The sequence below is a fragment of the Mus caroli genome, chromosome 9 (genome assembly GCF_900094665.2).
Source record: "Mus caroli chromosome 9, CAROLI_EIJ_v1.1, whole genome shotgun sequence".
Lineage (NCBI taxonomy): Eukaryota > Metazoa > Chordata > Mammalia > Rodentia > Muridae > Mus > Mus caroli.
The window spans coordinates 31068189-31084619 of NC_034578.1; the positions used below are offsets into that span (position 1 = coordinate 31068189).

General features: G+C 42.2%; 1 protein-coding gene across 2 annotated transcripts in view; it reads left to right on the plus strand.

Annotated features, from left to right (window-relative positions):
• Positions 1-16431, plus strand: part of Cdon (cell adhesion associated, oncogene regulated) — an 88400-nt gene that overhangs the window by 15593 nt on the left and 56376 nt on the right. For both annotated transcript variants that reach the window (XM_029481843.1, XM_029481844.1), the window contains exons 2-3: positions 15379-15511; positions 15989-16261. In XM_029481843.1, coding sequence (XP_029337703.1) covers positions 15439-15511; positions 15989-16261 — 346 coding nt within the window. In that variant the 5' untranslated portion in view covers positions 15379-15438. The remainder of the gene's footprint in view (positions 1-15378; positions 15512-15988; positions 16262-16431) is intronic.

Consider the following 16431-nt stretch of genomic DNA (forward strand, 5'->3'; position numbering starts at 1 on the left):
GTCAGGCAACCCTGCGCTCCCGCTACCCCGGCGCTGATCCAGCCGGATCGAGTCTTTCTCTTGTAGCTCTGATCTAACCACAGTATTTTAAATCCTAATTTCATACCCACTAATGAAGGTGAAGTTTTATGTAAATAACTCAACAAATCGATGCTGCCTGCATTGACAGAAAACAACTAAATTGTCACTTGTAAGTTATGCTTGGTATTCCTTAGATATTTGTCACGTTCAAGACTGAAAAGCGGGTGTTGGTAAATAGGTCGACCTGATAATTATAGGCATATTCTAGTCACACTGTGTCAATAGGAATATGACATTTACTGTGGCTGGAATTTTATGTGTGAGTTACTGTTCTCTTGTATACTAATGTACTCTAGAGATCTGGCTGCTTTGTGACTATGGCTATATCGTTCATATCAGAAACCTGGCCGTTGTGTGTGATAAAATCCTGCTTTCCACCCTGTACTGGTGATCCCAGTCATAAATATCTACATGAAGATAATCACACATGTACTGAGTGTATTTGGCTACGTGGCCTTATGAGTGAACCTAGTGTTGAGGTTTCCATGTATCCACTGCTGTTTCTAAGCCTCCTGTTGTCTAGTGAGTCAGGTGCTCCATTGTTGAGTCTCGGGCCCCTGGGTTTTCCTCAGTGCCATATGATATACTTTGCTAGTCACTCCTCTTGGCACCTGTCTTAAACTATGAGGAATGAAAATGTTGGCTGTGAGTTTTTAAAGATTGATATAAAGTAGGTAAGTAGACACTGGCATAAATATGTAATGCAGAAAATATAGATTCTTATTAGAAGACACAATTCAATGGTGAGGTACAGAGCATTAGTAATGATTTCTCTAAAGCAGCTAGCAGCTCTCTGATAATGTTCAACCGTTTTTACCGTTTCTTGTTGGCTTAGCAGAACTTTTTTAAACACACAGGAAATCGGTAGTTTGTCAAGTAACTATGTCTTGCATTGTACATTTATTCATTTATCAAGTGTATGAAGACTTATTTTGGGACAGTTCCTTCCCTGAGTTGGACTTACAGTGGTGAGCAAAACAGATAGAAATTCCTCTAGCATGGAGCTCCCAGGGGTTCAGTGGGCCCACTAGAAGATGTTTTTTTTTTTTTTTTTAAANATTTATTTNTTTATTATATGTAAGTACACTGTAGCTGTCTTCAGACACTCCAGAAGAGGGCGCCAGATCTTGTTACAGATGGTTGTGAGCCACCATGTGGTTGCTGGGAATTGAACTCTGGACCTTCGGAAGAGCAGTCGGGTGCTCTTACCCACTGAGCCATCTCACCAGCCCTAGAAGATGGTTTTTAAAAGCTCTTTATTTTTAACAGGTGGTTCATGTACAAGTGAGTGGAAGGGATAAGGATTTTTGACATACTCTCATCCCCAAATAATCTAGCCTAGGTCCTTCCCTCCTCTTGCAGTGTGGCAGTCAGATAAAGTGAGGGCTGTAGATTCCCTTCAAGATCTCTCTTCAGCTATAATTTTTACACGTGCGAAGTCAAGATGAAAATATATGTCAAGGACATTGTTGAGGAAGGAAAGTTTAAAAACCAGAAGTTTCAGATCAGTGTGTAGGGAGATTAACTGGATAGTTGGGGGGCTTATTTAAGTTGAATATAGGGTTGGGTGTGGAAGTGTCCTGCCTTTGAACCTCCAGTTTCCCTGAAGGTTGCTGGGATAGGTAAGCATGAAAGTGCATGATGGGCTTGTGGTAAGGCTGGTTCCTTGTGAGTGGCAAAGACCTGTTCTTCTGAGGGAAGCAGTGGTGCCAGTGTGGGGGTGAAGGCATGTGTGTGTAGGAGATAGTGGGCAGCCTGTTTCAGAAAGATAGCATCGAGCTGTTATGTAGTGATTTAACGTAATGAACGCCCAAGTCTTTAGCAAACAACAGTTATTAGTTAAAAAAATTAATATTCTTGCCTGTAGATTATGGCATTCATACATGGGAGGTTTGAACATCTCTCCCCTCACCATCATCTTCTCTGGGGCTGTGAATTGAACCCACGGCCATGTTTACGTTAGGCATCTGTCCTGAGACTGAGCCACCATCTCAGCATCTGGGTATCCCCTTCTTAACCTGGCAGGTGTTGGCTGAAGTGTAAGTTCAGCAGATTATCCACACATTTGCTGTTGTTAGGATGTGGCTTCTTTGCTGTTCCTGTAGGTGTTTGTCTGCAGATGCCTGGTAAGTCAGTATGAGGCCTTTGTGTCCTGTTTGGTTCTGCCTGGCCCCAGTCTTAGGTTGCTTTTTATCCTCCTCCAGCAGAACCTGGGATACCTCAGCTAGTTTTAATGGCATGCTGATTGTTCTGTATCCCGAGGTAAGGAGGCAAGCTCCTAAAAGGCCTTCTCTCTATAAAATTGTTGCTTTTTAGATGTTTTATTAGTACTGCTGCTGGTTATTTTAATTAGCAGTATGTTTTATTTGCACCCCCAGGTCGTTTGAGCCAAGATTGTAATTCAGATAAACAAAACAATATCTGATGTTCTGGAACACCCACACCTGCCATCTGGGTTTCTCCCCTGAGCTGCTTATGTTGGCAATGAAGCCAGCAGAGAGAAAGGAGGCGGTTATGTGGCGTGATGTGATGCCTCAAATGTAGATTCCTGGAGTACTTGGTACCCGAGTGTTTTTCTCCCCCACCCTCAAATTTGAGAATGAGTATCATTTGTTTTTATTTCTTTTATTAGCATGTATTAGTTGCATATATTAATGTGGTTCTGGATGGTGTTTCTATATAGGCAGTGGCATGCGTGGGTTAAATCCAGCTTGCTTTCTCCCACTTGAGTAGTTTTCAAATGGGTAATATTCTTTTGTTCAGTAATTTTCTTTTTAAAGATAACTCCTAAGTCTCGAGAAGAACTTTGCTTTCACTATATACACATTTTTGACAGTGTTTGCAGAATTCCATGGATGCCTCACTGATGGTTTAACGGTGACGTGGTGGGTACCAGTTACAGAACAAGGGTTTACCAGGCAAATTTCTACAGGCATTTTGTTTTTGAGTATAAAGTAAAGGGGTTCCCTTCATTTAAGCTCTTGCAATAAAACCATGAACTTCATGTCTCACACTTAATAAATAGCTATTGTTTGTTTCATGAGTACACATAAACTCTGCCTTGTTCATGGAAGCATCTCACTTCCGTTATAGGGCTAAGGTTGCCTTTGGCTTGCTCTCCCCTTTCTCCCTTAGTCAGTGCAGTTTTGGCATTTGCTAAGGATGAGGAAAGATACATTGTGACAGGAGAGAGCTGCAGGGCACACTTGCCTTGTCTCTTTCCTTTAGATAGAACAGTTACAAAATGTCTGCTACAGAATTCTGAGGCTGGAGAAATTATGGAGGATTTTTTTCCTTGCAGAGAGAACTCCCATGGTACCAAGTTAGAGAATGTTCCCTCTGAACATTCTTTTTCAGAATGTTTTGTTTTGTTTTGTTTTTTAAATAAATTTAAGTAGTGATGTATGCATATGGGTGTGCATGCCGTGGCGTGGCTGTGGAGGTCTGAGGACAAGCATGTGGGTGGCTACCTCCTTCCACCTTTATCTAGGTTCCAGGACTTGAACTCAGTAGCCTAGCTGAGTAGCAACTGTCTTTATTCACTGAGGCATGGTACTGTTCCCTGCCTGGACATGCTTTTGTTCAAAAACGTTTTTACTACATTTATTTAATTAGAGAGCGAGATAGAGAGATAGAGAGAGATAGAGATAGAGATAGAGAGAGAGAGAGAGAGAGAGAGAGAACGAACACAGACTGTTCAGATTCCATTATGTAGAATCTGGGATCTAGGATCAAGTTCAGGTTGTCAGGATTGGTAGCAGGTACCCTTTCCCTTCTGAGCCATCTTGCCAATCCCTACGTGCACATAATTATGGAAAGGGGAACATACCAGCTTAGTCTATCAACCAATAATTTTGTTTTAAGATATTTACAAATGAAATTCTGTCTCTGATTTTTTTAATAATAAAAACCTTTGAAATTCTCCTGGTTATATAAAAGTATTAATGCCAGACATATAGCATTTTAGGAAATGGGGTGTCTATTATCTATCTAATACCTATCAATATGTTGGTCCAATTCCTTAGCCATACTTTATTTCTGAGGCCCTTTGGCTATAGACACTTGACATGGTTTCAATATATGCCCAGAGTAGCACTGAGCAGTGCGCTCTCTAATGGGTGCTTAGATGGTGTGAAAGCTCCGCCCCATGAGTGGACTAATGCCACCTGAGGTCCGAGTTGTCCTATTTGGTACTGGGTATTTGATGCCCCTAGTGTCTGTTTCTCCCTTGCTTTTCTTGCCTTTTGTCATAGAGTGCTACAGCACAAAGACCTCACCATATACCATACTTATCTCTTGATCTTTCTAGCCTTCAGCCCTGTGAAAGCCAAAGAGATCCCTCCTCTTTATAGATTATCCAGTCCCAGGTATTTTGTTATAACAACAGAAACAGCCTTTTGTTATAACATTTAAATGGATTGTGTGTGTGTGTGTACACATGATGTATTCATGCTGGGCCACACATGTCATGGGCTGCATGTGGAGGTCAGAGGACTCTGTGGAGTCTCTTCTCTCTTTGGACCTTTATGTGGGTTCCAGGGATTGATCAGACTTAAGAGGCCATGCTTGTGCATGACTTTATGGTCAGGGCCATCTCTACCACCCTGGCCCTCTTGGTGGTTTTTAGTCAGAGATAGTGGAAAAATTAAACTATCAATCCAATGTACAGCTTTCTTGCTATCCCCCCACCCCAGAGGAAAAGAAAAGAAAGGAAAAGAAAAAAAAAACTTGTAAGTGAAAAAAAAATCACTACAAAACAAAACCCCTTCATGTTATACATGAAAGTCAACCATGACAAGTGTCAGGACCCACAGGACTTTCTATGTGAAAGTATATCCTACAAAAGTAAGGCAGCCTGACCTAGTACTACTATGAAATATCAGTAGTAGATGCTAATTTAAAATTTTTATTTACTCTCATATTGCTGTTACTGTTTCAAGGAACTTGGAGCTTATCATGTACCGATTATAGTATGTTAAAACTCAGCTGGGTGTGGTGGCGCACGCCTTTAATCCCAGCACTTGGGAGGCAGCAAATTTGTGAGTTCAAGACCTGGTCTACTGAGTGAGTTCCAGGACAGGCAGGGCTTCACAGAGAAACCCTGTCTCGAAAAGCCAAAAAAAAAAAAAAAAAAAAAAAAAAAAACCCAAAAAAACCCAAACAAACAAAAACAAAAAAACCAAACCAAACCAAACAAAAAACCCTCTTTATTCTCTTGATTGTTTTTGAAATATCCATTAATGAAAATATTGGGTTATGATACTGAGGTTGAGACTATGGGGTTAAACACAGGTGTAATAATGAGGATGATTTTTGTACCTCATCTATACATTGATGCGATAGTTAATAGAGAATTAAAAAAAAAATGTTTTGTGCCACGTAGCATCATTGGAATGTTTGTTTTCTGTGCTGGCTCTTGTATCTGTGTCTTTGTGTACATACACATGTCTTGTCTCTGTATCCAGGTGTGTTTCTTTTAGCTACCTTGTTTATTGGTGTCCAATGTAATGTTACAATGAGGTAGCCTCTGGTTGGTTTAGGTTGAGTCTAACAGAGTTGTTCCAGCAAATTACGCCTCGTTTCTTATAGACAGGCCGGCCTTGTGTCATTGATGGACTCTTAGGCTTTTCTGTTTGGATAAGCACTTCGTGCTATATAGAAAGTGCTGTATTTACAAAAACACTGTAAACTTAATTGACCTGTTTTCCTATTTTCTTGTTCATCAGGGCATTGTAGCTTGATCATTATTTTGTTTTTAACTGCCTGTGATGGCAGAGTCTTTTAAGGTTTTCTGAAGTGCAGCTTTTCTTGGGTATGGACCACTGTGCTTTTACGTATGTTTTGGCTTATCAGTCACGTTGGGCCCCTTATGTACCAACTAGGTGGTAATCTGTGATTGACTTGTGTGTCAACTTTTGAATAAGCCTGGAGAGCCCTTTTATCAGTGCACAGCTGCTCCTCCGTGGTAGAATGGCAGGTTTGATGAAGCTGTGTCTGACCTAATTCTCATCACTAAATGGAGCAAAGAAATCTAGGGGTCTTCAGTTCTTTTGTGTAGCCAGGTTTAAAGAGGAAAGAGAAACCCTGAAACTAGGATCAGTATGGTCTAGATTCTAGAAACAGATAACTCAATAGGTAGAGAGGTAGAAAAGTCACCATGATAGAGCTGTCCATCACAGGCACTGACCCAAGTCGTCTAAGAATTCTGATTTTTCCCCCCTCATTTATTGTTTCATCATTGCTTTGTCTGTATACATTAGAATATACTTTATGGAAATTAGTTTCTCTTTAAGCTCCCCTCCTCACATTATTAAAAATATAATCTAAACCTAACCCAGTGAAGGTCATGCTTCATAACTGCCAGGGAAATTCTTGTCTCGGTGCATCACATGGTCTAAGCGAAGCTCTGGATTTTTAAATAACAGTATTAATAATATTACCTTAGCATTCTTTTTCGACTCTTTCCATGTTCTTCCTTCTCATCCCCCATCAAAGGAGGCTAGCCAAGTGTCTGATGGCAGCATCACACCACCAGTCTAGTCTGTTCTAGTTTAGCTAGTTTGTAGCAGACTTAAAATACTTTTCTTTGACCATTTGTTTTGCGGTTACCATAATTCTGTTACTTTTTCCCACGAAGCCAGTGCCAGCAATAAACTTGAAAATCCACTGAGGGTTGCATTTAAGGCAAGGGTCGACTCTGCAGTTTTGCACAGTAGTTCCTTGAAATTCGCTGTATTTCGTCTTTTCATTGATCTTTCCCAAGTTGCTTTTCATCATTTCACCATTTGTATGCAAGCTTTATAACCCTCCCGTACCTTCACGATGAATGCCAGAATTATCTGGATTCCACAATTCTTGGTTTCCTGTGCTCAGGAGCAGGAAGGCGTCATCTGTTAGAAAGAGGGAAAGGAACTCTTGATGTGTCCTTTTAAAAAACACACAACTTTTGTGAACAGAGCCTAAGCCTGCCCTTAGAGTTTCTTTTGGTGTCTAATTAGGACCACATTGACGCCTGTTGCAGCTTGGCTGCTCCTAGCTGTTGCCTCTTTTTTCACTGTGACCCTTGATCCTTGTGACCTTTCGTGGGGTTAGTCTTAGGCCCTTTCTATTGTGTCGGTGCTGGAGTGGCTCATGTGGAGTTGATTATTTCTTTGCTCACTTGGCCTTTTTGGTGCCATGGCTCCTACGTCACTTCCATTTTTTTCCCTTCTACTCTTGCTGGTCCTCAGTGGAAGGAGACACTTCTGCAGGCGGCAGGGTTGTTTGTATGTTTGTTTGGCTCAACTGAGATCGGGGGGGGGGGGNGGTTGGGGAAAGGCTGCAGAATCTGTGGGTGCCAGCCTAAGGTTGATCTGAATGATGTCAGGGTCATTAAGAAGTGTGTACAAATGGCACTGTCCAAATTTCACACTGAGAGCGCTTCGCTCACCGGGAGAGCAGGATTTCAGAGTAGGTAGCTTGGAACCTTCCTATGAGATTGGCAGATTCCTTCTCCCACCTCCAGGCTATGCAGCAGGTCACAGAACCAGGGATGCTTTAGTTTGTAAGTGTATTTCCTCCCCCAACCCCACGCCACCAGAATGACACACTAATAGATAGTGTATTCGTTGTGACTAAAATGATGGTACTTTCTTTGCTTCTCCTTGCCTCGCCCTCCTCCAGTCCCTGTTGTGAAATTACTGAACAGTGACTGCCAGCTGTCTCATTTTGGGGGTCCTCATGTACACACAGTGAGGAGACCGATCCAGCAAAGCCTTTGGTAGTTAGAGTGACTGTCTAGGGATGTGGAACAGGTTTGATTATCTCGCTCACAGCACCTTTTAGAGGTACGTGAGAGGTGTGGGGAGGGTGGGCTGACTTGGTGACATTTCAGGACTGGTTTTCCATCAAGCCTCTTCAGTCACATGCCTGGGTAACCGGTTCTGCCTCCCCCTTTTTAAGTTCCTCCAGCAGCAGCTTTGTTGGGCTCCTTAGTCTTGAGTGAGGAGTTCCTGCTGCTTCAGATGAGGAGACTTTTCAGGACTCAGCCTGCCCTCCTCTATTCAGGCCAGCAGTTGTGTTTGCTGTTGACCCCCACATTTGTACCTTGCTCCACAAGTCCAATCAGCTCTCTTAGATCCCCACTTACATCCGTCTCAGCATCTCCACAGGCGCCCCCATCCCCTGCACCACCTTCTGGACAGTAAGCATGAAGGCCCTGCTGTTTCTCATGGATTTCCTGTAGGAGAAAATGCAGACCGTCCACAGAGTCACTTTGTAGTCAGAGATGTAGCCTGTCACTTTGGTTCCTTCTTTCTTGTCAGAGCAGCCAGGAAACAGGAAGTGGATGGACAAATGGATCCTGGTGATGTCTGAGCTGCACCTTCTTTCCCAGACTGGTTTGCTTGTGAACTTCGTCCTGTCCATTTTACCGTTCATATTATTTAAATATGTCCAAGATGTTAGGGGCAATTTCTCTCATGCGAGTCCTTTTCTCTTTCCTACCTGCTTCCTAACTTGTCTTCAACCGTTTTCCACATTGTAGTGTAGATGGCACTTCACAGGTGCAGATCTGAGCGTGTCCTCTCCTGTGGAAAGTAGTCCTGTCAGGATGAAAGCCAGATACCTTAATGTGGTGTGATATATATGCACACACACACACACACGGTTTCTGTGTGCCTTTGTACCTCTCTCAGAATATAATAACCCCATGCTCCAGCCCATAAGCTCTCTTACTCTCTATATATAGATTCGGTGTGCACGCTGTCCATCCTTTCTGTTTAGAATCTGTCTCTTCCTTTTCTTTCCTCTTCACCATTCTCCCAACAGATTCCTTAATTTGTTACTTTGATTTCATCTAATCTAACTTTATCTTTCTGTAAAGAGTCACAATCTCTTTCTTTATGTAGCCTAGGCTGACCTTGAACCTGCAGCATTTCTCCTGCCTCCTCTGAGAAGCCCTAACCCCAGGTCTAGGTGAAAGAAATCTCCTGTCCTTCCTGTGTCACCTGTACAGGTGATTCTGTTGTTCATCTGTCTCTCCCTTCAGTGTTTTTATGTGTTGATATCTTTTCACACTTTAACTGTGTTACACCCTGAAAACTTTTATTTCTTACAAACTCAGTCACTTATTGGAGGTGGTCTTCACTGATTGCAGTGGAAACATTACATTAGGCTCCAACTCAATAAAAGCAAGCTCTCATAGATAAGAAAAGAAGTCTACTGGTCACTGAGAGCTGATTTGTAGAGGTGATAGACAATAAGGACTATGGAGAAGTTCCTTGAAGGTTTTTTGTTTGTTTGTTGTAATGATTTTTAGCTGTCTTGTGTTCCTAGTTCACTTAAAGTTCCAGCAGAGAGAAAAGACAGCAGATGAAGTATGGCTGTTTCATGACCCTTAGAAATGGGGCCATGGCTCTAGACAGATTAGAACACTCTCACTGCCTTCCTACTTGGCACTGCCCACAAAGCCCCCTGTTTTTGAGGACAATGCAATTCAGTTTTTTAGTATGGTGCTTATGACGAAATGAATCATAAACTGGTAGTTGTTTCTTTAAAGGTGTAACACCAACACATGACTTTTGAAGGGTTTTGCTTTAGCCTCTTAAAAGATATACTGCCTAGAAAGGAACCATCCACAAAGTGGAAAAGCTGTTCAACAGCCACTGTGACAATAAAAATTGTTATCTGAACCGGTTGTAGTGGCACAAGTTTTTAATTCCTGTGCTCAGGAGGCAGAGGCAGGCAGATCTCTGAGTGTCAAGCCAGCCTGGTCTACAAGAGCAAGTTCCAGGACAGCCAAGACTACCCAGAGATGCCCTGTGTGTTGACTAATCAATTGCAGGGACTTCTGCTAGAAGAGATGGATTCCGTGACAGCTTTGTATAGGAAATGAAAGCTTCTTCACTAAATGATTTAAATATTTCAAATGAAGAAAAAAATTGACAGGTAATATGCAGGTAGTTCAATGTGGTTTTTTGTTTGTTTTTTAAATGTCTTGTGTTTGAATTCTCTGTAACTGTGCTGGATTAATCTTCCTGCACTTAGCCGAGGTTTCCCCCTCAGCATAGTCTACATTTTAGTTAGTGCAGAAAAAGATTTTTTGTTTCAACAGTTGCTAAATGGCACGTTTTGAAATTGATTGGAAATAGGAATCAGTTCTCTCTTTATTTAAGATCACATTTCATGAAGAATAAGATTTCCTTTAAAATGCAAACTAACTTAAAGAATTTCCGATTTTGAAGAATCATACTGATCCCAAAGCCAAGTTTTTGTTCACAATTAGGGCAAGAGAAGGAGGGGGGGGGTCATTCAGAAAGAGCCTTGATCAGCCTTGGGGGGCTTGGGGTGTGCTAGGGAGCAGGGTAATTCAGAAAGAGCCAATCAGGCTTAGGAAAGCAGACGTGATGCTTCGAAAACAAAGTAATCAAATCTAAAACCTCAGGAAGGGCTTTCCCCAAAGGGCTGTTCTGGCAGCATGTCGAAGAGGGGTTAGAAAAGCAGTAAGTTCACAACCTGAACAATGAGTTAAGCAAACTTCAGGGAAGTATTTCCTCTCTGAGCTCAGCTGAGGCGTACCTTTAGCCCCCTGCTGCCAGAAGAACCCAGCTGAACCCAGCATGGCACAGAAACTGTGGCTGTTATACACAGTCACCTGTGTGCACGGGGAGGGAAAGGCTCAAATCTCAGCCACGGAGGATACAACAGCTCTCCCTTGACCCTCAAGATCCAAGGAGAGGAACTGTGCTCCAAGATATCGAGTCTGTCTGCAGTGTGGAGGAACAAAGAGTGGACTCCATTTCTAGACAAGTGGGCTGCTTCTTGTAGCTGCTCTCCTTTCTTTTTGGTGTGTGTGTGTGTGTGTGTGTGTGTGTGTGTGTGTGTGTGTGTATGTGTGTGTGTGTATGCACTCGAGTGCGTGCACTGCCTACTTAATTGAACCTAGTTTATTTTACTGCCTCTTTCAGTTAGGAAAATAGCTGCATATACTTCTATTTTATATGTGATGGATGGAGAAAATAAAAGCAGGATGGGAGGGAGATTTATATTCTTGGACAGCAGATTGAAATTTTGAGTACCAGCAGATTTTGCATATAATTTTATTTTTGGAGAAACACATGTTATAAATTAAAACTACCCGGTAACTACACAGAACGCAGCGATTCTTTGCCTTCCCTCTTGATGGATTTAGGGTTGAAAGCAGATTTTCCCCCCCATGATCTTTTTGTCATGGAAGAACAAAGGTCAATAGTGTGATGAATGTTTTCATGTACTTCAGTGAGTTGGTCAGTTATAGTTCATATCCACATTTGGCTTATACAATACATCAATCTGCACCATAAACGGAGGAGACAATTACTTAACTGTGCAGACAGTGGTTGTTAGGAATGGTGCTGGAAACTGGTTTCTTTTGAGAAAAACACCTTGATGATATGTATTTAAAAAAAAAATCCTTTGGGTCTGGAATGATTAACTCAGAGGTTAAGAACACTGTCTATTCTTCCAGAGGTCCTCAGTTCAATTCCCATCACCCACATGGTGGCTTATAACCATCTGTAATGGGATCTGGTGCTCTCTTCTGGCCTGCAGACATACATGAAGACAGAACGCAGTAAAAACAAACTAAAATGTCCATATCCGTGATGTGGGAATTCTGCTTCCAAGAATATAACCTCAGGACACGTAGTTAAAAGAGTAACTAAAGATTTATGGACAATATTCACTCATATGCATGAGATGTATGTGCACAATATGGCTTAAGTCACTTTAAGTATGTGTAACTTAAAAGTTAGTTTTTATTAAAGTAACTTTATTTGCATATTAAAGTATTCAAAAAGGGTAATTTATCTATATTAAGTGTATCCACTCAACAGAGTGTATGGTGGTTTGAGTGAAAATGCCCCCCATAGACTTATAGACAATGGCATTGTTCAAAAGGATTAGGAAATCCTCTCTGGCCTTGGAGTGGGTGTGGCCTTAGAGGAGGTCACTAGAGGTGGACTTGGGGGCTTCAGAAACTCAAGCCAGTCCCAGTGTCTGTATCTCTGGACTTCCATCCTGCTGGTCACTAGTGTCAGCAGAGAGGGTGAGAGGAGGCTGGGATGACAGACAATGTTGTTGAGAGAATGAGGGATGCTTTCTATCGAACGTAACATAAGTGTTTGTAGGGGAGAGATGACATTATGGTAAGGCCACTGTGCAACATGGCGGGAGGAATAAAGGGGGAATTTGTGTGTGTGTGTGTGTTGGATGGAGGGAGGAAGGGGAGAAGGAGAGGGGCCGAGACAGTAATAATAGTAGTAATGCTAATATTTGACAAAGATGAAACTTTGGAAAGTGACATAGCATTGCGTGACTTTTGTCCCATGCTGCTCATGAGTCTCCTTTGATTTGAACTGGTCTCACCTTCTGTGTGACGTTTAGTGGTAAGGCTGATGTGCGATTCTGTTGTTTCTCTCTTCAAGTCACCTGACCTATAGATGACATTATCCCTATGGTCCTCTAACCTGAGCTCTGCACACACAGAAGTCAAGCCCACAGATGTTTAGTAAGAGCCTCTTGTGGATATAGGTTCTCTCTAACTTACAAAATCACCTGAAGCCGGGCATGGTGGCACACGCCTGTAATCCCAGCACTCGGGAGGCAGAGGCAGGAGGATTTCTGAGTTCGAGGCCAGCCTGGTCTACAGAGTGAGTTCCAGGACAGCCGGGGCTACGCAGAAAAACCCTGTCTCGAAAAACCAAAACCAAAAAACCAAAAAAACCCCAAATCACCTGAGATCATGTTAAAAGTAACCACATGGCCAGGCATGATGGATCAAGCCTGTAGTCTGAGCATCAAGGAGGTAGAGGTAGGAGGGTCATTGCAAGTTTGAGGCTCGCCTGAGTTACATAGAGGGTAGCCACCACTATACAGTGAAACCTTGTCTAAAAGTGTAAAAGAGCAGCCCAGTAGGCTTTATCAAGGAAGCTTCCATGTGATCGTATTTAGGTAGAAATAATGAGCTGTGAAATGTTTAAGAGCAGCTATAAATTAGGTCCTGTGCCAGGGTTAAAGTTCACTGTAAAGTCCGTGTCGCTGCCTTTTAATAAATAAATAGTTGAAGAAAGACTTGGCAAAAGGAAGAAACAGTTCTGCATGTCCGCATTTTCTCGGAGTGTCTCCTGTTAACAAGTCAGTGAGTGTTTACTTAGCCTTCACCACTGCTGTCTGTCCTTAGCCTTAACTAGGATAGTTCAAATAAACCAAAAAAGTTTTCACACAACTGACCCCTTCTGCCAGTTCATCGGCTCCCACTTCTTAAAGGGATCACCGGGAAAAGAAATGGAGAGGATGTCAGAGATGGAGATCAACTTGCGTTTGTAGGCTTTCAAGCCCAAGGCACAGATGAGCAGATCCCAAGCCACTGACTCAGAGGCTCACTGCTATGCTTTCTTTCACTGCCCAGTTTTCACATGGTGAATATGGCCCTTCTTAGTGTAGACAACTGCTCACTGCTGAGGTGCTGTTACTATAGCCAGTCATTCTGTTATGTTGTATTCCACAGCCCATCTCCAGCCCTGGCCAACCAGGAACACAGGGCAGGATCTGCAGAGGTTCCTGATGACCGTGCCCAGCATAACACCAGCACAGAGGAAGGGTTTAGTACACTTTTGCTGATTTTTTTTTTTAAATTAGGCACAGGAGTAAATAATGAGTGAAGGAACAAACAGGATAGTTAGAACATACTTAGTGCAGTGTCAGTTTTTATGAAATATGATTGCACACATGGAAGTTTCATTATATTGGAGTAGTACTTTTGTTCTAAGGGACATGATAGAATGCTTTTTTTCTGGAAAGTGGAACTTTACAACATTGAGTATGCTTGGTTTTAAGGAGGATACATCATGTCACCAGATTAGATGAGTGAGAGCAAAGCAGAAAGATGTCCAGGCTTTAGAAGGAGTTGGCCATCTCTAGAAGATACATTGTTAAACCGACTCATTTTACTTGTATCTTCTCATTGTCCATTTCCCCCACTAGAATGTAAGGCTTAAACTTATGTCTGTGTTATTTTATTTCTATGTTTGTAATAAAAATCGCCCCACATCTAACTCTTAGGATGATATCTACTATTGAAAAACATTTGCTTTATGAATGAATGATTTTGATACATATTTCTAAATTGTCTCCAAAAAGAACTCACTGGTCCTATCTCAGCCATCATCTATGTGGTGGTTTGTCTCCATGTCCTTGCCAGCCCTGAAATTTATGGACTTCTTAAAAGTTTTCTAAATGTACTCTACTGTCTCTAGCTTAACAACAACAACAACAACAACATCAATCAGAGAAAGTGCCTTTCCCTCAGGATATCTGTCAGAGCCATTCATCTGTCTGCAGCCAGTTTCTCCCAGTTTTCCTGCTGCATGGCAGAATTTGGGAAGTGTCTGTCCTTCCTTCTCTCCCTTTGTCTCCTGCTATCTACATGTCCTTAATTCCCATTAAGTTAGCCTCTCTCTGCTGAATCACTCTTGTCAACATTACGGGCCTTCTGCATCGTACCCTTTGGATAGCAGCTAAGCTTACACTGCTGACTACTAGAGGGCATTCTCCTGGGTTTGTCCTGTTCATTGCTTCTTTCTTTACATCCCTGTTGCTCCTTCTCTGTTCAGTCTCTAAAGGTTCTTGTTCTCCAAGCATATTCTCCATAGAAAAGCCTGAGGTTATGTCCGATTTTCTTATATCTGAAATCTACATTTCCAGCTCTGACTTCTCCGTATGACTCATTTAAGCAACTTTGGACTTTATGGTAGCAGCTATATGCTCAGTTGATAATCTTACATGTTCTTCAGGCACACAGAACTGCTTATTCTCCCCTTCACTTTGTATCACACTTTCTGGATTTTCTACTCTAGTAAATAGACATTCTTTACTCTTTTATACCAAACCCTTGGCATGGGTCTGCACCTCATACGTCATCTCCCGGCCTGTGTTAATTCCTTTGCTTCTGCTTCTAGATGGTGTCTCAAATAGAATCAAATATCTTCATCGCCCACCTTGCCCTATCCATCTCTCAAGGGCCCAGTGTCTCTTGGTGCTTCTTCCTCTTCCATTCTTGACCCACTTCAGTGTGATCTCCACTAGCTCAGAGTAGTTCACCAGTAATGGAATATCCTAGTCCCCAGAAGAAAGAATAAAGCTTCTAACCCTAGTCTAGTGTCTACTCTCTATGTGGATTGAGAAGACAGAGGTCATAAGGAACCTAAGATGAGGTGATCAGTTTAAAGATGCTGGGATTCTTAGCATTTAAATTTTCTTTCTGTTTTGAATGTTTTTCAGTAAGCGGAGGCCTGGGCTTTCTCTGAAAGTCTTCCCAGCCTACTTCTGTAACTGGGCGATATGCATCCAGACCTCGGACCCTTATGGACATTGCTGTATGTTCTTGTGATTCTGTGTTCTTCTGTGAGCTCAGGTAAGAGGAGAATGATGAGGCCGGGGCTGAAGCCTTTCTTCTTAATCTTTTTGCTTTATACTTATGTGAGGATGTATGTGTTTGTGTGTGTGTGTGTGTGTATAATTCATTGAGCAGCATTTATTACCTGTTTACAAAAAACTGTAGGGGCCTGGCATAGTGGCACATCTTTAATCCCAGCACTGGGGAGGCAGAGGTAGTCGGATCTCTGTGAGTTTAAGGCCAGCCTGGTCCACCAATCAAAACCAGGACAGTCAGGGCTCTTATATAGAGAAACCCTACCTCAAAAACTGGGGGTGGGGGGATGGTGAAGATGGACCTATGAATTTTTATCAGGATTAAGAGCTACCACATATAGAGATGAAAGACTGTCTTGGTCATAGATGCAGATGAAAAGTATTTAATGTATTTTTTTCTCTGTTTTCTGAACCTTCCTCCTTGTATCTCCGTTTTACACCCGGGAATGTTCCATTGTAGACTTGGCACCTTATTTTATTTCTGAGCCACTCTCTGCTGTCCAGAAGCTTGGTAGACCTGTGGTCCTACATTGTTCTGCTAAACCTGTTACTGCCCGAATCTCATGGTTGCATAATGGAAAACGGTTGGACAGAAACACAGAACAGATAAAGATTCATCGGGGGACTTTGACCATTCTGTCTCTTAACCCTTCCCTTTCTGGTTGCTACCAGTGTGTTGCCAACAACAGCGTTGGTGCCATTGTGAGCAGCCCCGCAACAGTGTCCGCTGCAGGTAAGTGTAGTTTAATCTTGTTATCTGTTGTTTTTCTTGAAATCCAAGAGCTTTCTATTCTGTGCTGCATTTTTTTAAATATATTTTATTACGTATTTTCCTCAATTACATTTCCAATGCTATCCCAAAAGTCCCCCATACCCTCCCCCCTCTCCCCCATTTCCCTACCC